Below are 23067 nucleotides of genomic sequence, written 5' to 3' on the forward strand. Positions count from 1 at the left end.
TCTTTCTTCTGGAGGAGCCACTAGGTTCCCAACTTGAGAGATTCACTTGACACGGCAATTTGGCTGCTAATCTTTGCGATTGTGTTTAGACAAATTTGTTCGACCTCGCGTCTTGGGAGCTCCACTGACTCCCCGGGTTTTCCACCTACGAATTGTAACAGATCGCAGATCTGGGAGATTGACTACCCCGACTACGTTATAAATGATCGCAGCTGTTGGGGTAATTAATAGAACCACCGCCAGCCGAAGACCATGACACCTAATATAGAAATTAGTCGGCGAAAGAACAGGGAGAAAGTTCGATGACTTTCTGTGGCGGCCTTTCTTCGAGGTCGAGTTTGGACTCGGATTAGGGTTTGAGATGGGATGGCGTGGAGATGGAGGGGCTGTTTAATTTGTATTGTTGATACTTTGTTGAGACTATAAACTAATAAGCCAGGCTGCGCAGCATATTAAAATATAATTAATTGTTGTCACTGTCTATAAAAAGTCAATTTACTCTGTCCTGACTTGTGGATACCGGGAATTTCGCCCCGAACTCTCCATCTTTCTTCGCTTTGTTCCCGCTGGAATGCCAAAACTCTAACGTTGATTTGTGTGCATTTTTTTGCCCGCTGCCCAATCTGCGACTGCTGCTTTCTTCGGCGGTGTTGGTGAGATGGTCAGGTGGTGATGATGCCAGGGCTAATGAAGCCCGGCTTTGTCTTATTCTACTTCTTCTATATCTTTTGTGCAGTTCAGCGAACTTTTGTTGTTGCTGCTGGCTCGGTATTCTGATATTTCGGCGATGTCGCAACTGCTAAAATTAGTTTGGAATCTTTCTCTTCCAAATTCCCTATTAGCGTAGGTCATGCTGATATTTTTGGTGATCGGACTCCAAAGTGTCCGAAGTGGAGCACCGTCGTCCACTCCATTTTATGCTGGCATTGCGTGGGGGTCTTAATCCAAAAGCTAGAACTTTCACGGCCCGATTGCTGAGATCATAGCCTCTCCATGTGATCTATCTGCTGCTAGATACACCTGAGCCCAGCTTGGCCCAGTTGGGCTGACATAATGCCTTGATTATCTCATTGCATTATATAAAGTATACGTATAAAATTGTCACAGCGCCCCGAGATTTCGTGACTTTGCAGGAAAATGGCCAAAAAACAATCGATGTTGGGGCTATAAAAATAGCCTACTGAACAGTTTTGCCGAATTGAACTATGCCAATATCATTTCCCCCTCTTTTTTACACCACCTGTGATTATTCAATTCCATTCAATCCGACAAAAGAAAACATTTATAGTGTTGGTCATTTGTTGTTATTGCCGCTGCAGTTTTATATTCATTTTGTTAATCGCATTTCAATCAACTTCATTTCAATTGTCAATTTCTCGAATAGTTGCGATGCACTGAAAAAAATGCTAGGTGTAAAAACCCTTTTTTTTTAAATACATATGTAGGTGCATCTACTTTGAATGATTTCTTTAAGCCCAAACATTCATTGTTTGCCTTTCATATTTTGTTTGTGTATTTTGCGCATAGATGACACATTTGCCATTTAAAATATTAGTTAGGCAACCGCAAATTAAATATATTTCTTCCTGTAATTTAAAATTGGCGAGGGGGCGTGGCCGCTGCTGTTTGGAGTGACACGCATGTCAACCGAATGCGTCATGTGAAATACTCCGATTTGGCTTTGTGTTTCGGCATGTAACGCATAAATAATCCGAAAACCCCCAAACCGAACCGAACTCAAACAGTTTTGTTCCGCGTCGCTCATACGCACCGTGGGTCGTCAAAGTCAAAGTCCAGACGCTGTGAGCTGCATTGGTAATTGAATCGCCGTGTGGTTTTGTTTATTGAACTAGCTGGCGAATATATTGTATCTCTAGTGCTCGTCCGCTCGTCCGCTCGCCTATGATTATTCATGGAATGCTGGCTGATTTATCCCTATCCCCTACTTTTCAAAAATGATTTCATGCCGCGTGACGTCAGCTGCAACGGATATATGGCTATATAGGAGGCCTATTCGCCATGATCGGTTTATCGAGCCCAAGTCAGCCGGTCGGATTGACTGGGAGGCCTTGGATTTCAGTGCTCCATTAGGCGCATGCGACTCCAAGTCGCCCACGCACTTGATAGTTACCAACAACAATGGCAGCTGTGGCGCCAAAAAAAGCAAGTTCAATTTGCAACTCCACTTTCGGGGCTTAAGATCTTGAGAGCCACACCAGATAGCATCGAGTGCCAGACACTTTTTGCAGCCGACTCAAATAATTACAACGACTTTGATTTTTTAATTAATTCGAGCCACAAGGCAAGCACAAGATACAGATACAGATGGCCACAGATACGCCAGCAGAAATCATATGCCGGACTTTTGTTATCCGTGTGGGCTGGCGGGTTGTTGTTATGTTTCTAGGCTTGTTTGTTTTATTTTGTTTTCTTGGCTTCTAATGGATTATGAATATGGCAGTATACCCTATTCGAGAGCTTTATGTTTTAGGGCAGGGAATGGTTCTGCAGGTAATCCAAAACAATCTGTATGTCAAGTTAGAGATTATTGATGGGGTATTTAAACATTCTAAAAGAATTCTTTATTTATTGTTATGATTTTTTAGCTAGAAATATATTAAATTGTTCACAGTCAAGTCTCAAAGTAACTGCCATTAAGTAGGTGATCTAAGGCGTGTTAATTAGCTGGGTAGCCCGAAATGAATCATGAAATGAATATATAGGTCCCCTTCTCTTCCGCTTTTAATTGGATAATGCCTATCCCTCGGAGCGAAGGGTATCAAAGCTATGCACTTGGCCTTTCTCCCTTGACTATCAAATATTTGCGTTGCCAACTAAATTCGCTGACTCAAATGGCGAAGTGCCCGGAGATTTCTTTGTTACTTTTAGACGTGTTTATTTGTCTCGATAAAAATATCTCGGATATGGCTCGGGGTATTTTAATAATTTTTAAACTGATCGGAAACTGTCGAGACGCCAAGTTATCTAACTCCACATCGGCTTGAACCTGCTTTGCACTTCAAGATCCAACATGCCAAGGCCGTTCGCAAACCCTTTCGAAAATGAGTGAAGTATTTATCACTCATTTGGCCCAGAGATGCACTGAACCAGCGATGTGGTGTGATCTTTAGACCCAGCTCGCTGCCAATTGGATGTAATTATTCTATGCAATATGTGCCGCACATATAGTTTTTTATTTTTCATTTCGATTTTGGCGCGTGACAATTGCGGGTGGGCCTCAAACCGAGAAATCGGCTTACTCGAGAGGAGAGCCAGCCCCCAAAGTAGATTAAATTGGCCCAAGCAGAACTGACTGAATCAAAAATACGACGAACCCAGAGCCGAAGCTTTGGCGCTGTTGGCGCTCGCTTTTGAACCGAAGCGGTTTCGAATTTGAAGTTTTTAAACCGTCAACTAAGCTCGCTGCGAATTTAGTGGCGAACGAGCCAGCCAGTCGACCAGACACACGAGCGCCAGTTTGAAATCGAAAACCTGGCCCAAACCGTAATTCAAAACCGTCCAAACAAAATAGCAGCGATCGCAGATTGCAACGAGCGTGGGCTGCAATCGGAAGTGTTGAGCAAAAATAAATATTTGCAAAATAAACAAAAGCCTCAGCAGCTGGAGCTGGAACTAATTGAAAGCCTCCCGGCTAATTGCCAATAATGAGGATTGCCGAAATTGGCAACCGCTGAGATAATAGATAATTCGGAAAATCTTGTGCGTGTGTACGAGGCCGTGAAAAGCCAACGGCAAATAAATTGCAAATTAAATCAGAAAATTAATACGAAAACGCCGAAGGATCATCATGAAATCGTGGCTGGTAAGTGGCCTTCAGTTTAAATCAGCGATAAGTTGTGCACAAGACTAATTTTTCGTGTACGAAACTAAAAATCGGCATACAGTTCGTGGTGATAAGGGGTCAAACAATAAGCGAAAACGAAAAGGGAAATTAGTTTTCATCCATCTTGATCTCGTCGCAGCGATTCTTGTTCTTCAACAGATAGGTAGCCAAGTAACTGATCGGATCACTGGGTCGATCCCGGGCCAAAGCCTGCAGTCCGTGGAGCAAAATGGGGGCCACTGTCTGGTCGAGGTACTGGCGAACCGGCATGGAACTGACATCCGGACGCGGCTTCTGGCAGGCGGCGAATGCATCGGCTCCCTCCACCGATTGCTGCGAGTTGGAGTCGTTCTTGGCCACATCTCCGCCGCCATTGAATTCCGCCTCTACTGGGTAGACTGGCATTGTTGGTCTAAAGGATGAATCAATAAGTTGCCTTCTTTTTTCGAAAATTCCATAGAAATGTAGCCTTTGATAGTTTTAAAGAATTTTATCTGCGAGGTTCTAATAATGTTTTGAAAGTTTTGCTCACCTTTTATTTAAGAAATATACAAATATTTAGTTTTGGCTTTTTTTCAATTTTTGATTGAAACTGAGCTCTAACCGCTCTGAATGTTGGTTTGAAAGTGATGAGCCTATAGGATTTATTGCCACAAGCTACTGAAATAAAAGTCTGGGCATGCTGAGCTACAGCTTCAAATACAAAGGTATCATTTAAAAATACGCTACTATCGTTATTATTACACAATAGTAACGATATTTTTATGTTAAGTGTAGAGCTTAGAAATAGGTCGTGTTTAGATATTCAGAGAATGCAGTTTGGTGTTGTTGTCACCACATCATTTTCTATTGAGTGCCTTCGATGATGTCAGCCAGAGTTTTCCCATCACTTTGTCGCCGGCTTTCGGCTCGAAATTCAATCACCCTCTGTCGGGTCGTAAATCAGGCCATACTTCCCATAGATAACCGCTTGACCTCGACCCGAAATTTATGTGAAGCGCCAAGATTTAGGAGCAGCGTTCGGTTTGTTTTACGGGCTAACGAAAGACAAAGTTGGGGAATTAGCCACACCAATTAACTCCTAAGTGGCTACGAAGTAGCACCCCACCCATTAAGCTGAAGGGGACCAAGTGCAATGCCCATAAATTTTCGTCCCCTCCATTCTGCAAACTTGTAACTGCCCCTTTGATTTCAAAACGAGCCACCTGGCTATGGGGTAACCCTTGATCGGCGGGGTGCCATAATCCAGTGGACAGTGGTCGGCGGTGTAAACTTGTTCTGAGAGTCGTAAAATCAGTATAGAATCGCCTGCTAAATTGTTTGCTTATGTTTGGCAACACTTTTAAACTTAATTGCCATCTGTAAATCACACAAATCTGCACGCCATCTCACTCGCACCCTCCTATATAGATTTGTGGCTGCTTTTTATTCGAAATTTATTGAATAATTCATGGGAAGTGATTAACACATATTTTGCTGCGAGAAACCAGAAACCTGTAGTTTTTGACCCATATTTCAGATAATTTTCGCCAGCAATTTGAATACGAATAGAAGCCGGGTCAGTGGGGGTAACACTATATGTTCCTTAACTGTTTTCAAAGGCCTCAATCATTCGGTTTCCACAAAAATCGTGCATTACATGGAGGCTTACCCAGATATCGATCGGCGAAGAGAAGCTAGAGAAATGAATAGCCCGTCAAAGGTCACTGGCATCTTATGATGATCATAATGATGATGATGACGCAGACGATTATATGCTATTCAGATACTCCGCACTCCAACTCAGTCAGTTTATCTTGTATCTTTGTATCTTCTTTGAAGTGGGCAGCAGCACGTGGGTCTCACAATTGGTTAGTTGTGAAGGGAACTGCGGAAAGGGCCAACATCTCAAAACACAAACGTGGAGGAGAAATACCCAACTGCAGCCACAATTGCGCAAATCTCTAGGGAAGAAAAAGACAGCGATAAGAAATGAAAGAGATCGAGCTTAGTATATGCAAATCAGTTTGAGCGGCATCAAAAGCCAAACACACAAATTCACACAACAAAAACAGACTATTTTTGATATAACTTTGGAATCGAACATGTGAATACCCTAAATAAACATGAAATTATAAATCAAAACAGTGATTTGCTTCACCCCTAAATGGTAGTAGCATCCTTTAAATGGTCTTTGGATTTTGCTTAATATTTAAAATAAATGGTTAATTAATGCAGCCTAAAGTACCCTGTCTACAACTAACATTTTTCTAGTGAACAAGCTTCCAAATTAAAATGCTTTAGCATAGTAATGAAAGAACAGCACAAATATAATAATAATGTAGAAATGTATAATAAAATAATAAAATTCCCTTGTTAATGGGTCTGCGTTTCTCTTTCCTTTTGTTACAAATTGGCTCATAAATATATCACACCCCATTCTAGGGCATTCAAAAATCAAAACAGAGCAGGGCTGAATTAGGGCAACTGAATTAATTAGCGCAGTGGAATCACTTGCCACATTTTACCTTTATTATTTATGCGACCTTGAAGGAGATAGCCTGGCCCAAAAAAAAAAAAAAACGAAGGAGATGGCGAAGTGACAAAAATACATTCAAATTGTCTTTGCCATTTTGTCTCGCACTTTTCTTCGCTTGGATACCTTAAAGGTAAACTGAAAACATAAAAACAGATTAGATGCCCTATGATAATTATGCAAGACTCTCCTAGATGGATTGATATATGGGCGTCTGATTTGTGTTTCTCATGTTTTTCATTTCACAATTACCTATTATTAAATATCATTTCAAATGGAACAGCCCCTGCCGGCGGCTAATTCGCATTTTGTTTTTCTGCATTTCACGCATAAATTATTTGGCCATAAACTGTTTGGGCCAGAGTCGATCGATGATGCTGCAACTTTTTTCTGGCCACATTCCGCCGGCAATTCGAGATACCTTTTTATTCCAGACGCTGACCCAATTCCTTCTCATCGGCCAGAGGAGGTGGCTAATTTACTTGGCCACTCGACTGATTTCTATGATGGTTCACACGCCAGTGAATTTTTGCACTGTTTTTTTAATGGCCTTCTTAACAAATTAGCAACAGCTGCTGTTTTGCAGTCGAATGGGAAGCGGATCCAAATGCGGTCACAGCCATAAGTGGCGGGTCACCTCAGATGTGAGCAGTGAGTGATGTGGGAAGATGTTCTGGGTGAGACTCAGCGGCAATTAATCCATTAGGTCACCTATGGGAGTGCGGCTAATAAATGCTTCAATATTAGTGGGCACTTTCTGGGTATACTACATATAATTATAGTGAATATTTCGTTGTGCTCAATACATTCTAGCAATAGCTTTCTTAGTTGCAACTATTTACGTAATATAAACACTGTTGCACTATTGAAAAATTGACTATGTTAGTTGAGCTCAATATACGAGTATTTAAATTTCCTTAGGGTGTTGGCTTGGAATCCTTCGGCTCACAATACCATTTCCTTGTCACACTTCTGTCTGCAACGCCCCGAATTTTTTAATGCCCATAAAGCTATCGGGCAACTGACAGTTCGCAGTTGTTAGAGCACAAACGAGGCAACCACGCTTGCAAGCAGCGACAATCAGAGGCACTTTTGCCCACACAAGAACTGACAGCGAGCGAGGAACAATGTCGCCAGTTGATCGGGGAGAATAAGAAATATATGCACAGATACCCAGCGTATAATATGAGTGAGTCCCACGCATGGGACACCAGTTGAATGCCAGATGAGGGAGCTGCAGAGGGGCTATAGATGCTAATCAATCCGCTTGGCATCGAAAGTATGCCAAAGTCAGTCGGCTTGCCTGGCCTGGCCTGGCCCTTTTTCACATTTTCCCAACCCAGTGGCAATGGAAATTTCACACGGTGAAAAATCATCAGCTAAATGGGCAAGAGTCGAATTACAAATATATGCAGTTTAATAATAATAATGCTTTTTAATCTCCTGAAAATTATAACATTACAAATTGGGACTTACACAATTTAATAATGAAAATCGATGTACCTTCAGACAACTGGACACTACAAAGGTTTCTATTGCTATACATTTCTTTCAAGTGCATGGGTTCGAAAGTAAAACACAAAACAATTATCACACATAGCTGGCATTTTTGCATATACCGCTGACACAGATGGCGCCCGAACAGGGACAGGTGGCTGCCAAAAAATGCGGCTTTTCCCACACAGCTAAACGCTTTCCGCCGGAGTTCATTTACACGTAGCGCGCAAAACAGAGTCGAATTCAGCGCCGGCAATTACTATGATTAATTTCGCTTGATATGTGCATCGGGCGGTGGACTCTCGGCTTTTCGGAGGCCCAGCTCAGGCGCAATTATGAAATAAGCCTTAGCATTTGGGGGGCTTTGGGAAAGAAGCCAGGCTAGGTGGTTGCATGCCCGCACGCTGACAATGAAAATTGGGGGAAAGAAGGGGAATGGGTGGGGAGAAACAACACTTTATACAACACGAAATTAAAACACGAGCGAGCAATGAACAACTGCCTGCATTGGCCCATGTCGAAGTAAGTCGAAGTAAGTCGAAGAAGTCGGATCGAAGTCGCAGCTGAGCTGAAAATTAATGCGATAGCAATGTGCTCGTGCAGCTTTCACTCTCTTTTGGGGCCGAATGTCAGCGGGCAGGGGTATTTCGATTCGATTTGCTTCGCATTTTTGGCCACCGTTTCTGGGGCTGAGATTGGGTTGCCCATCGCCGCCCAATTGGAGCAGACAAGGAGCACAGCTCCCACAGCTGCCAACCGCCAACTGCCAAGTGCCAAGTGCAGTGCCAAATTGCGGAAACATTTCTGGCGACGAAGCGCGAAGCGACGCGCCAAAAAGCCAAAGTGAAAAACAAAAGACTTAAGACACGAACTGGCCGAGATGGCTGGATGAATCAACAGTTGGCGGCGCCGTTTGGTGCCCCATCAGGTGGATTTTCCACTTGGTTAGCGGGCCACACTTTTCCTCTCCATCAACTCCCCGCCACCAGATGTCGACCTTCATCATGGTGCATTACCCAACGCCGATCAACTCACAGAAACTCCAGCCCGCTTAGTTCCACTCTTTCACGCCTCGGCAAATTGGGCGCAGCCAAGTCGGAAGATCGGAAGGCGCCCAGAACAGACGCTGTCTGGCGCAGGTTCTTGTTTTGCAACCGATTTATTGGGCAACTTATCTATCGGAGATTCCTAAAAGCAAACAGCCTTCTCAGATATTTTATGAATGAAACAAGAAATGTATGTATGAATTAATTATCAAATTATTAAAGTTATTTTAATAAATAATGAACTGATTGTGTAATTGCGCATAAAACTAGATTATCTGCACTCCACCTAAAATTCATAAACAAATGCACAAACTACGAAGTACATAAATCACATTTTATACGACTAGTTATGAAGTCCAATAAAATGAATTGTGGGTGCTATGTAGAGCTGAAAAAACATAAAACTATTGTAAAATCAACTGGTTTAGTGCGCTTTGCATTCTCGTTATGCAACTCTGTAACTCATTATGCAATTTTAATAATTGTGTCAACTGAACAAAAGTGAAATGTGTCGGAAGTGTCGCCTCGTGGAAAACTTTTAGCGCCGCTTCGGTTGCCAGCTGTTTTTATTTCTGTTGGGTTCATAGCTCTGCCCCTGAGTTGTCCGCCCACGTTTGTCGCTTCTGGATGACCTTGCCGCTTTGGGGCGGCACTCATAAACCATATGCATATGACCATTTGTGCTTCAATAATTGTTTATGGCTCTCGATGATGAACATTTGTTTTGACAGTCGCCCGATGCATGTCAATTGCATGATTATCGTCTAATTATCAATTCCATTCTGGTGTTTTGTGTTCCGTTCTGTTTCGTTTCGCCTCATTCTATGCGTAACTATTGGGTAATTCACACGTCGCATCCACTTTTCAAATTACAACACCCATCTACGCAACACTCACTCGAATAATCGAGTTATCACACCACGAGTGCCACAAATATGGAGAGCAGCAGCTTTGAAATGATGCAATAAATTGCAGTGCAAAATGTGGTTAGAGCTGGTTTAGATGGATGAGGTTATGCAAAGAATTAAAGCGAATCGAATCAGCAATACTTTGTAATTTCTAAAGAAAAAGTAATATGATATTTTTATGTATGTATGTATTTTTTAGGTAATTTAGATGTAGAAATCGTAGGATTATATCAGTAAACATTTCTACAGTTCCATCAAAACGCAGTGTATAACTATTCTAACAAATAGCTATTCCGGTATGATTCAGTAAAAGTGAGATCCGATTCAAACTGCACATTCTTTGCGTGCAGTTGACTGATAAATTCTATAAATAGAGATAGCATCAGGCAGCAGCTATCCGGTGAAAAACTGGGTTACTTAGGGGCTGTAAATCAACTATCGATAGTGGCTTGGACCCCAACGATCGGATGAAGTGACTCTGACTGGGACAAACAAGACAGGCAGCTAGCTGCGTGGTCGCTTTCGTTGGTTATTCAATTCAGGGGCGGGTTCTGGGAGCCCACACTCTTGACTTAGCCATAGTTGGAGCCTGGCCTAAAGGCATGGCTGCTGATCGTAGACACCATTAAGTGGATTGTATAACTGCTTACAATGTTCCTATATATTTTATGTAGTGTCTTTTTTTCTTGGTGGGGCCTCCAAGACAAACAGGAAATGCCGCAGCCAAAAAATCGTTGACCGAAAAAGGCAAGCACTTTTTTGTTGGCTTTTACTCTTTTAGTTTTTTGTTGCTTAGTTTTTTTTTTCATTTTTTGCAAGTTACGAAAAGTCAAACAACTAACGAAATGTAATACAATTTTGTACGGCAGATTGTTGTTGTTTGTCAGCTGCTTCCCACCGCTAAAAATCTGCGGACTTTGCTCGAAATCTGACAGCCAGCTGTCAGTCAGAATTTCAATTCCCCTCCGATTCGCCCCTCGATAAATATCAGAGTGGGTGTTTTCTATCCGCGAGGCACTCAAATACATTTCGGCTGCTCTTAGTGTAATTCAATAGTCTCCGTTTGCTGTTGGCGGGTCGCATTCTTGGAATTGATTGTGCCTAATGAAATGTTGCATTAGTTGAATATAAGGTTTCATGTTTTGCGCGGCTGCTGTGTTTGTGGAATTTGAGCAATTAGAAATTATTATTTGCTTCGCTTAGCAGCTGAGGTGCTTAACAAGATTATTGGCACAGCTTATTGACAAAGCTATGTGACTTGTTATTATTTCATACAATTTTGACCATAATATAAAAGTCCCCGCTCAGTGGGAAATATTATCAGTTTTTTATCTCAATTAATAGCTTAAACACAAAATGAAATGACACAACAAGTCATGCATATACTTTTTAAATCCTCTAGGCTTTCGTTGAAGCTTTAACTATTATACAAGTATTTATTAAAACTATTAAAAATTTATTAAAAATAAATTTCCTGAATGAAATGATAATATAATATTATTCATATCATTTATTAATGCGGGAGACACAGCTTTAATGATTCATCGTTGTTGTTCTAAAGCTCTGTAAGTTCGTGTCTTAAGTCTTTTGATATTAGCCAAATGTGGATTTTCCAATTTTGGATATCTGTTTTCGATTTTGTTGATTATTTCGAAAAATAATATTGTCATTTTTTTTCTTAAAAATCCAAAACGTCACTGAATATGAATCAGCATTGTTTTTTAATAACATGTAAGCAAATATTTTATGTGCCATTTCATGCCATCTGATTCATGCTACTTGTCTGGAAAATAATTTATAGGAAGCAGACTTTGCTGCAACATGGCTTTGCCGGACATTCATATCGCCGAACTACAACATGAACTAATTTCTGTGGGTTTTCATGCCACATGATTCATGGCATCCATACCCCAGGCTGAAGCAGCCATCGGCCGCATAATCAATTTGAATACGGGAAATAGTCGAGTAAAAATCCATAACCACATGCACTGCCCAGCGAGTATGCAAAAACACTCCCCAAAAAACTAAAGTAAAACAAGATAAAATGCTATAGTCGAGTTCCCCGACTATCAGATACCCGTTACTCAGCTAGTGGAAGTGCAAACGAGAAATTTTAACATTTTCTGGAATATCGGTAGAAATTGGGAAAATAATTATAAAAGAAAAAAAATGTTTTTTTAAATTTGCAGATTTTTAGAGAAATGGGACAGAAACATTTAGAGGTATGCCACTTCAAAATCCGATTAAGATAAGTTGAGTTATGGAGTTTAGAACTTCAGCCTTGAGACATTTTTCTACATCATAACATCAAAAAAATTACGAAAATATTAAAAAAAAAATGAATTTCTAAATTACGATAAGTTGAGTTATGGAGTTTAGAACTTCAGTCTTTGGGCATTTTTGAATTTCTACAATATCATAACATCAAAAAAATGACAAAAATATTGAAAAAAAATAAATTTCTAAATTTTAATGCAGATTTTTAGTGAATTACGCCAGAAACATTTAGAGGTATGCCACTTCAAAATCCGATCAAGATAAGTTGAGTTATGGACTTTAGAACTTCAGTCTTTGGGCATTTTTGAATTTCTACAATATCATAACATCAAAAAAATGACAAAAATATTGAAAAAAAATAAATTTCTAAATTTTAATGCAGATTTTTAGTGAATTACGCCAGAAACATTTAGAGGTATGCCACTTCAAAATCCGATCAAGATAAGTTGAGTTATGGACTTTAGAACTTCTGTCTTTGGGCATTTTTGAATTTCTACAATATCATATTATCAAAAAAATTACAAAAATATTGAAAAAAAATAAATTTCAAAATTTGAATGCAGACTTTTAGAGAATTACGCCAGAAACATTTAGAGGTATGCCACTTCAAAATCGGATTACGATAAGTTGAGTTATGGAGTTTAGAACTTCAGTCTTTGGGCATTTTTGAATTTCTACAATATCATAACATCAAAAAAATGACAAAAATATTGAAAAAAAATAAATTTCTAAATTTTAATGCAGATTTTTAGTGAATTACGCCAGAAACATTTAGAGGTATGCCACTTCAAAATCCGATCAAGATAAGTTGAGTTATGGACTTTAGAACTTCAGTCTTTGGGCATTTTTGAATTTCTACAATATCATAACATCAAAAAAATGACAAAAATATTGAAAAAAAATAAATTTCTAAATTTTAATGCAGATTTTTAGTGAATTACGCCAGAAACATTTAGAGGTATGCCACTTCAAAATCCGATCAAGATAAGTTGAGTTATGGACTTTAGAACTTCTGTCTTTGGGCATTTTTGAATTTCTACAATATCATATTATCAAAAAAATTACAAAAATATTGAAAAAAAATAAATTTCAAAATTTGAATGCAGACTTTTAGAGAATTACGCCAGAAACATTTAGAGGTATGCCACTTCAAAATCGGATTACGATAAGTTGAGTTATGGAGTTTAGAACTTCAGTCTTTGGGCATTTTTGAATTTCTACAATATCATAACATCAAAAAAATGACAAAAATATTGAAAAAAAATAAATTTCTAAATTTTAATGCAGATTTTTAGTGAATTACGCCAGAAACATTTAGAGGTATGCCACTTCAAAATCCGATCAAGATAAGTTGAGTTATGGACTTTAGAACTTCAGTCTTTGGGCATTTTTGAATTTCTACAATATCATAACATCAAAAAAATGACAAAAATATTGAAAAAAAATAAATTTCTAAATTTTAATGCAGATTTTTAGTGAATTACGCCAGAAACATTTAGAGGTATGCCACTTCAAAATCCGATCAAGATAAGTTGAGTTATGCAAAAACACTCCCCAAAAAACTAAAGTAAAACAAGATAAAATGCTATAGTCGAGTTCCCCGACTATCAGATACCCGTTACTCAGCTAGTGGAAGTGCAAACGAGAAATTTTAACATTTTCTGGAATATCGGTAGAAATTGGGAAAATAATTATAAAAGAAAAAAAATGTTTTTTTAAATTTGCAGATTTTTAGAGAAATGGGACAGAAACATTTAGAGGTATGCCACTTCAAAATCCGATTAAGATAAGTTGAGTTATGGAGTTTAGAACTTCAGCCTTGAGACATTTTTCTACATCATAACATCAAAAAAATTACGAAAATATTAAAAAAAAAATGAATTTCTAAATTACGATAAGTTGAGTTATGGAGTTTAGAACTTCAGTCTTTGGGCATTTTTGAATTTCTACAATATCATAACATCAAAAAAATGACAAAAATATTGAAAAAAAATAAATTTCTAAATTTTAATGCAGATTTTTAGTGAATTACGCCAGAAACATTTAGAGGTATGCCACTTCAAAATCCGATCAAGATAAGTTGAGTTATGGACTTTAGAACTTCAGTCTTTGGGCATTTTTGAATTTCTACAATATCATAACATCAAAAAAATGACAAAAATATTGAAAAAAAATAAATTTCTAAATTTTAATGCAGATTTTTAGTGAATTACGCCAGAAACATTTAGAGGTATGCCACTTCAAAATCCGATCAAGATAAGTTGAGTTATGGACTTTAGAACTTCTGTCTTTGGGCATTTTTGAATTTCTACAATATCATATTATCAAAAAAATTACAAAAATATTGAAAAAAAATAAATTTCAAAATTTGAATGCAGACTTTTAGAGAATTACGCCAGAAACATTTAGAGGTATGCCACTTCAAAATCGGATTACGATAAGTTGAGTTATGGAGTTTAGAACTTCAGTCTTTGGGCATTTTTGAATTTCTACAATATCATAACATCAAAAAAATGACAAAAATATTGAAAAAAAATAAATTTCTAAATTTTAATGCAGATTTTTAGTGAATTACGCCAGAAACATTTAGAGGTATGCCACTTCAAAATCCGATCAAGATAAGTTGAGTTATGGACTTTAGAACTTCAGTCTTTGGGCATTTTTGAATTTCTACAATATCATAACATCAAAAAAATGACAAAAATATTGAAAAAAAATAAATTTCTAAATTTTAATGCAGATTTTTAGTGAATTACGCCAGAAACATTTAGAGGTATGCCACTTCAAAATCCGATCAAGATAAGTTGAGTTATGGACTTTAGAACTTCTGTCTTTGGGCATTTTTGAATTTCTACAATATCATATTATCAAAAAAATTACAAAAATATTGAAAAAAAATAAATTTCAAAATTTGAATGCAGACTTTTAGAGAATTACGCCAGAAACATTTAGAGGTATGCCACTTCAAAATCGGATTACGATAAGTTGAGTTATGGAGTTTAGAACTTCAGTCTTTGGGCATTTTTGAATTTCTACAATATCATAACATCAAAAAAATGACAAAAATATTGAAAAAAAATAAATTTCTAAATTTTAATGCAGATTTTTAGTGAATTACGCCAGAAACATTTAGAGGTATGCCACTTCAAAATCCGATCAAGATAAGTTGAGTTATGGACTTTAGAACTTCAGTCTTTGGGCATTTTTGAATTTCTACAATATCATAACATCAAAAAAATGACAAAAATATTGAAAAAAAATAAATTTCTAAATTTTAATGCAGATTTTTAGTGAATTACGCCAGAAACATTTAGAGGTATGCCACTTCAAAATCCGATCAAGATAAGTTGAGTTATGGACTTTAGAACTTCTGTCTTTGGGCATTTTTGAATTTCTACAATATCATATCATCAAAAAAATTACAAAAATATTGAAAAAAAATAAATTTCAAAATTTGAATGCAGACTTTTAGAGAATTACGCCAGAAACATTTAGAGGTATGCCACTTCAAAATCCAATCAAGATAAGTTGAGTTATGGGCTTTAGAACTTCTGTCTTTGGGCATTTTTGAATTTCTACAATATCATAACATCAAAAAAATTGCAAAAATATTAAAAAAAAAAAAAATTTCAAAATTTTAATGCAGATTTTTAGAGAATTACGCCAGAAACATTTAGAGGTATGCCACTTCAAAATCCAATCAAGATAAGTTGAGTTATGGGCTTTAGAACTTCTGTCTTTGGGCATTTTTGAATTTCTACAATATCATAACATCAAAAAAATTGCAAAAATATTAAAAAAAAAATTTCAAAATTTTAATGCAGAACTTCAGTCTTTGGGCATTTTTGAATTTCTACAATATCATAACATCAAAAAAAATGACAAAAATATTGAAAAAAAATAAATTTCTAAATTTTAATGCAGATTTTTAGTGAATTACGCCAGAAACATTTAGAGGTATGCCACTTCAAAATCCGATCAAGATAAGTTGAGTTATGGACTTTAGAACTTCAGTCTTTGGGCATTTTTGAATTTCTACAATATCATAACATCAAAAAAATGACAAAAATATTGAAAAAAAATAAATTTCTAAATTTTAATGCAGATTTTTAGTGAATTACGCCAGAAACATTTAGAGGTATGCCACTTCAAAATCCGATCAAGATAAGTTGAGTTATGGACTTTAGAACTTCTGTCTTTGGGCATTTTTGAATTTCTACAATATCATATCATCAAAAAAATTACAAAAATATTGAAAAAAAATAAATTTCAAAATTTGAATGCAGACTTTTAGAGAATTACGCCAGAAACATTTAGAGGTATGCCACTTCAAAATCCAATCAAGATAAGTTGAGTTATGGGCTTTAGAACTTCTGTCTTTGGGCATTTTTGAATTTCTACAATATCATAACATCAAAAAAATTGCAAAAATATTAAAAAAAAAAAAAATTTCAAAATTTTAATGCAGATTTTTAGAGAATTACGCCAGAAACATTTAGAGGTATGCCACTTCAAAATCCAATCAAGATAAGTTGAGTTATGGGCTTTAGAACTTCTGTCTTTGGGCATTTTTGAATTTCTACAATATCATAACATCAAAAAAATTGCAAAAATATTGAAAAAAAAATTTCAAAATTTTAATGCAGATTTTTAGAGAATTACGCCAGAAACATTTAGAGGTATGCCACTTCAAAATCCAATCAAGATAAGTTGAGTTATGGGCTTTAGAACTTCTGTCTTTGGGCATTTTTGAATTTCTACAATATCATAACATCAAAAAAATTGCAAAAATATTAAAAAAAAAAAAATTTCAAAATTTGAATGCAGAGTTTTAGAGAATTACGCCAGAAACATTTAGAGGTATGCCACTTCAAAATCCGATCAAGATAAGTTGGGTTATGGACTTTAGAACTTCAGTCTTTGGGCATTTTTGAATTTCTACAATATCATAACATCAAAAAAATTTCAAAAATATTGAAAAAAAATAAATTTCTAAATTTGAATGCAGATTTTTAGAGAATTACGCCAGAAACAATTAGAGGTATGCCACTTCAAAATCGGATTACGATAAGTTGAGTTATGGAGTTTAGAACTTCAGCATTGTGGCATTTCCTAATCTTTTTGAATTTCTACATATCATAACATCAAAAAAATTACAAAAATATTGAAAAAAAATAAATTTTTAAATTTGAATGCAGATTTTTAGATAATTGCGCCAGAAACATTTAAAGGTATGCCACTTCAAAATCCGATCAAGATAAGTTGAGTTATGGAGTTTAGAACTTCAGCATTGTGGCATTTCCTAATCTTTTTGAATTTCTACATATCATAACATCAAAAAAATTACAAAAATATTGAAAAAAAATAAATTTCTAAATTTGAATGCAGATTTTTAGAGAATTACGCCAGAAACAATTAGAGGTATGCCACTTCAAAATCGGATTACGATAAGTTGAGTTATGGAGTTTAGAACTTCAGCATTGTGGCATTTCCTAATCTTTTTGAATTTCTACATATCATAACATCAAAAAAATTACAAAAATATTGAAAAAAAATAAATTTTTAAATTTGAATGCAGATTTTTAGATAATTGCGCCAGAAACATTTAAAGGTATGCCACTTCAAAATCCGATCAAGATAAGTTGAGTTATGGAGTTTAGAACTTCAGCATTGTGGCATTTCCTAATCTTTTTGAATTTCTACAATATCATAACATCAAAAAAATGACAAAAATATTGAAAAAAAAAAAATTTCTAAATTTTAATGCAGTTTTTTAGTGAATTACGCCAGAAACATTTAGAGGTATGCCACTTCAAAATCGGATTACGATAAGTTGAGTTATGGAGTTTAGAACTTCAGCATTGTGGCATTTCCTAATCTTTTTGAATTTCTACATATCATAACATCAAAAAAATTACAAAAATATTGAAAAAAAATAAATTTTTAAATTTGAATGCAGATTTTTAGATAATTGCGCCAGAAACATTTAAAGGTATGCCACTTCAAAATCCGATCAAGATAAGTTGAGTTATGGAGTTTAGAACTTCAGCATTGTGGCATTTCCTAATCTTTTTGAATTTCTACAATATCATAACATCAAAAAAATGACAAAAATATTGAAAAAAAATAAATTTCTAAATTTGAATGCAGATTTTTAGAGAATTACGCCAGAAACATTTAGAAGTATGCCACTTCAAAATCCGATTAAGATAAGTTCAGTTATGGAGTTCAGAGCTTCAGCTTTGGGGCATTTCCTAATGAACGGACAGACGAAAATGTTCGACTCGACTTTTGATCCTGATATAGAAGAATATATATCTTTTATATGGTCGGAGTCTCTTCCTTCTGCCTGTTACATACTTTTCAACGAATCTAGTATACCCTTTTACTCTACGAGTAACGGGTATAACCACCAAATCGGAACCAACCCAACTGAGCAGATACAAAAACGATTCACGTGAGTCGGCTATGTGGATCGATTTGAAAGGCTATGGGCTTCATTAGCTCTTTGTTCGTGGCCAGAATGCAGGCAAAAATAAAGCATTAACATAAAATGGGAATTTTCTTTGCTTCATTTATCATCTCTGGTAGATTTGGAGCGAACTGTGATCGTAATTGAAGTGGGTTTTAATTAAAAAGTGAACTGTGATCAGGCGAAGGTCACGAACAATGGGGAATTATGATTGCTTTGTTTCTAGCATTTTGCAGAATTCTTTGTTCACCTCGGGTTTTTGGGGTCAACTGAGCAATTTGGGTTGCGTAAGTTACAAAAGGGGGCACAAAGTGGGTGAAGGGGCTGCGGGGGCGAGATGGTTGCGCAACGGAAAGAAACTCTTTTTGGGTTTTTCCTTTTTTTATGTTTTGTTACCGTTTCGACAGGCAGCAACAACAACAAACCACTGACAATAAAGTAAACAAAATTGCGCGCCAAGGAAAACGTGATTTTCCACTTTTGATCGCGCCCAAAAGGAGCTCGCCTCATCTCGAGCGATTCTCACGTAACCAAAGCCTCTGCGGCAACAACTCCAAATGTGCAACATATGTTGCAGAGTGGAGTCCCGCCAACAGAGCCAACCGCCAACCGGTTGGCGTAAAAAAAAACAAACTTGCAGCCTAGGCTCCCAAATCGGGCCAGCAAATTTCATTCAGAGAGATGAAGCCCCACTGGTGGCCACTTTTACTCTCGTTTTGGCCAAGCACAGCGGAAACAGTCGCAATAATTTGCTCGCAATTTAATTCGTTGCGTTGGACGATCAAATAAATCTCCATCTGCTCTCACGAATCTTGTAGATACTTGTAGTTATGGGCACTGCGACTCAGACACGCGAATTTCTCACAAATAGACGCCAATTTGCCATAGTTTTTTCGTGGGAGTGGTTGGGAAAGTGACAGATTTTTGTTGGTATATTATGTCAATGGTTTTAGGTGGAAATTCAATTAGCTGCATTGGACACAATAATTTTACTACTAGCTAGAATTAATAATAGGGATAAATTAAAGCGGGGCTTTAAATATAAATATATGATTGTAAGCAAATTGAAAAAGAGGACCTACATTTTGTTGCTGATGTAACTTAAATAACTCTCGTCTCCTTAAATTATGATTAATGACCAAGTTTAGTCAGATGACAAGGTATACTTATTAGAGTCATAAATCAATAATATAATATGCACATATCTTACAAAGGAGTGGCGAATAAAATTCCCCCTTTAAGGAAAGTTCATTCTTCGCGGTTCAATTATTTTGATTATTCTGAAAAGTGTCCCAACAACAATTAATTAAAGCGCCATAAATTGCGGCGAGCCAAGACGTACATATAGTATCGCCCCAAACGAGCACGAAATTATAATAAAAATGTCAGCGGCTGCCGAAATAAGCCAGTAAACTTGGCTCATAGCCGCTCCACCCACATCGAAACCCCCTCCATCTTTTTAACCCCATGGAAATTTATGACGGAATGCTAAAGCAATTGAAGCGTAAATGATTAAACGTGCGGGTGGCTCATGCATTAGAATAATTGCCAGAAGTATTATTATTCGAGCTCCAACCTTAACCATGAGCGCGGGCAAATCGGGTATAATGCCGATCCCAAGTAAAACCAAATCGAGTCATCTGCATTACGCATACGCCACGTGAACCGGTTCGATTTGCCGATGCTGATCTTGTTTTTAATGCAGCTGCTACTGGTGGCGGTGTTGATGCAGTGGAAAACACTTTCACATGCTGCATTTCCGCAAGTGGTTGCTGAAATGTTGCACAACCGCATCTCGTGCCATTGATTCCTCTCTGACCAGTGTCACCTTGACTGTGAAACGTGCCACACACTGGGAGAAATATCTTTAACTGAACTTTATGCAATGAAATATCTTATTACTGAGTGTCTATTTTTCCTTTACTTTTACCAAAAATGAATGGTGGGAAATCACAATGATACGAAATACATGTTAGTACACATAAACCAAAATAATGTTTTCCCCACTGGACATAAGTTGCCCCACCGGAAAGCCGCCAATGGATTGACGACTGCCTGCTTTGGTTTGGGGCAGCTGCCGGCGGATGTGATTAGTGACCAATCCTCGATACATTACCCCCTATAAAAACTATTATCACAACTCATCGAAACTTTCCTTTCAGCTGGCTTTGGTGGCCCTGGCCGCAGTTGTATCTGGCAGCCAAACTCCCAGTGCGAATCAATACCATATCCAGACGGACGAGGGACCGGAGCGCTACTTCCGCTTCCAAACGGACAGCGGTCAGTTTCGCAAGGAGAAGCGGCTGCAGGACGGCACAGTCATCGGTGAGTGAAAAACGATGTCCATTGCGGGAAAGTTCATTGAACTAATTACTGAGTTTTCACAGGAACTGAGGCTTGGATCGATGCGGCGGGCTATCTGCGACAGAAGGATTACATCGCCGATAAGCAGGGATACAGGATACTGAAGTCCAAGACCATATATGTGGGCCTAGGAAGGGCCGTTGAGGTAAGTGCATTCGAATATTAAAAGGAACACTCGTCAAACATATATCTCTCTTAGGACGCCATCAAATCCACCAAGGCGGCGCCAGCTCAATCGGGCGTCCTGGTGCATGGCGGCTCATCGGGATCCTCGGCCAACAGTCTGGGCAGCTATCGACGTCCCAGCTATGGCTACATTTCGAGCACCACGTCCACCACCACTCCTGCTCCACATCCGCCACCAGCTCTACTGGATATCGAGGATTCAGGCGCTGGCAAGCTGAATTACTTGCCCCCCGAACAAGCGGCCAAGATTGAGCCACAATCACAGCTCGGATTCGATCACTACCCGGATGAGCTGCCACGCGCGACGCATCAGCTATTGTCGCCCATTCCGGCCACGCCCCTCAGCCCTCTGGTTGACATCCATTCCAATGGTGAGCCTGTCCAGGACTTGGAACTGAATGCCATCAATGTGTACGACGCTGAAGCGGATCGAGCTTTCGGTCATGGACAATTTGGTTCGGTTATTAGTTCCACTACAGCCAGACCTCCATCGCTCGACATGCTGCCTCCACTGAGTGCCCACAGGCGACGTCTGCGTCCGCGTCCGCGTCCAACTCCAGCTCCCATAGCCATCGTTTCCAGCACACCAGCACCCATTTCTGGCGGCAATTTGTATGGCTACTCCACGCCTCAGCCCTTTGCTGCACCTGCCTATCAATTCGCCCCGCCAGCCACGTCCTCCAGCACGGGCTATGGCTACTATCCGCCTCCGCAAGCCCCAGTGGATGTGAACTCCCTGGAGGCGGGACTTCTTCCGCCACTGGCTAGCACCCACCGAAGACGGCTGCGTCCCAGGCCAGTTCAGAGTAATCACCTCGAAGGGTTGGCCGCCTCCGAATACGATGGCGTGGGAGTGACCCGTAATGGATTCCGTTATGTGCTGCCCAAGCAGTACCACGAGGAGGAAACGAATCCGGCGGACGGAAAACGAGCGGGCAGCTTTGGCTACGTGGATCCCTTCGGAATCCGGCGGGTGGTGTACTATAATGCAGCTCCCGGCCGGGGATTCGTCCATCGGAATAACAACCAGTTTGTTGGCGCCAACGGAGCGCCATACGATTCGCCGGGTCCGGCGCAGTTGGTCAACGAATAGATAGTAGAGAATAGGATCATTCATGGAGATTAGTGTGGGTCGATTTATTCTGTCAGCGATTGTTGGGTTCTTTAAAGAGTTTGGGGGCTAGGAATCAAATAAATCTGGGTAATTTTGACTTGTAGGATGTGGCTGGTTGCATATACCTTTTCGCTACATTTTTATTACGTGTACTTCCAAAAGAATTTCCTATAAAGCTAGAAACATAAGCTCTAAGAAAATCCACGTAGGAAAATTATAATACCATTATGTCATGTGATAAATTTTAAATCAATATTCAGTATTTAATTAAATCGATATTTCGAAGCTTACACCTATAGATTTTTAGGAACACTTTCTAGAAAATTTCTTGTCCAAGTAAGTCCACCCAATCGGGGTAAATCGACCCACACTAAAGCAGGTGCTGCATGTAACCCGAAGCCCGACTCACTCAACGAGGCACCAAAACTAACCATAGAACCTCATCCAAGGGGAATCCCCGACTTACGATTAACCTGTACATATAACCACGTTTAAAGCTTTCCTTTCTCAAGGCCCCACTCTTTTTTTTTCTTTACTGCACGCACACACACAAAGAAAACGACATCTGTGTTAATTAATTTAATGCTTAATCACATACAAATGTAACATAATTTATGGATCGAAACACTGTGCAATTAGCGCTTAGAATAAGTTCATTAGGGGTACTCACGACAGCACAAAATTCAGATTGTGTAAGTGATTGGGGAGAAATCGATTCACGTATTAATCTTGCCATATTAACAAAAAGTAAATTAATGAAAATCTCTGTTCATCACTTGAAACTCCCCACTTTGCCCCTTAGCGTAATTTATACCAATAAAAATAACGATAGCCGTTTTTTGGC

The 23067-nt window shown here is 38.3% G+C and overlaps 3 protein-coding genes across 3 annotated transcripts; 1 reads left to right on the forward strand and 2 right to left on the reverse strand.

Annotated features, from left to right (window-relative positions):
* The first annotated feature begins 3396 nt into the window (after positions 1–3396).
* Positions 3397–22768, forward strand: LOC6543566. The gene is made up of 4 exons (XM_001971790.3): positions 3397–3823; positions 20722–20884; positions 20947–21068; positions 21123–22768. Exons 1-4 carry the CDS (start codon positions 3809–3811, stop codon positions 22200–22202), a joined length of 1380 nt encoding a protein of 459 aa, XP_001971826.1. The 5' UTR covers positions 3397–3808; the 3' UTR covers positions 22203–22768.
* LOC6543567 (protein dpy-30 homolog) lies at positions 3804–4386 on the reverse strand. The gene is made up of 2 exons (XM_001971791.3): positions 4377–4386; positions 3804–4256 (listed from the first exon to the last, which is right to left on the reverse strand). The coding sequence occupies exon 2, from the start codon at positions 4247–4249 to the stop codon at positions 3953–3955; it is 297 nt and encodes a 98-aa protein (XP_001971827.1). The 5' UTR covers positions 4250–4256; positions 4377–4386; the 3' UTR covers positions 3804–3952.
* LOC113563937 lies at positions 7305–7966 on the reverse strand. The gene is given in 3 exon segments (XM_026977670.1): positions 7305–7381; positions 7384–7799; positions 7899–7966. Coding segments are annotated over 3 exon segments (561 nt in total).
* Positions 22769–23067: the final 299 nt, after the last annotated feature.

The sequence above is a fragment of the Drosophila erecta genome, unplaced genomic scaffold, assembly GCF_003286155.1.
Source record: "Drosophila erecta strain 14021-0224.00,06,07 unplaced genomic scaffold, DereRS2 tig00000021-arrow-pilon, whole genome shotgun sequence".
NCBI lineage: Eukaryota > Metazoa > Arthropoda > Insecta > Diptera > Drosophilidae > Drosophila > Drosophila erecta.

What these genes read in the sequence shown, in the direction of transcription:
- LOC6543567 (XM_001971791.3), bottom strand. Translation starts at nt 4,249, where the DNA reads ATGCCAGTCTACCCAGTAGAGGCGGAATTCAATGGCGGCGGAGATGTG.
- LOC6543566 (XM_001971790.3), top strand. An exon ending in GCAGGACGGCACAGTCATCG is followed by an intron (nt 20,885 to 20,946) that starts GTGAGTGAAAAA and finishes GAGTTTTCACAG; the next exon opens with GAACTGAGGCTTGGATCGAT. An exon ending in GCCTAGGAAGGGCCGTTGAG is followed by an intron (nt 21,069 to 21,122) that starts GTAAGTGCATTC and finishes TATCTCTCTTAG; the next exon opens with GACGCCATCAAATCCACCAA.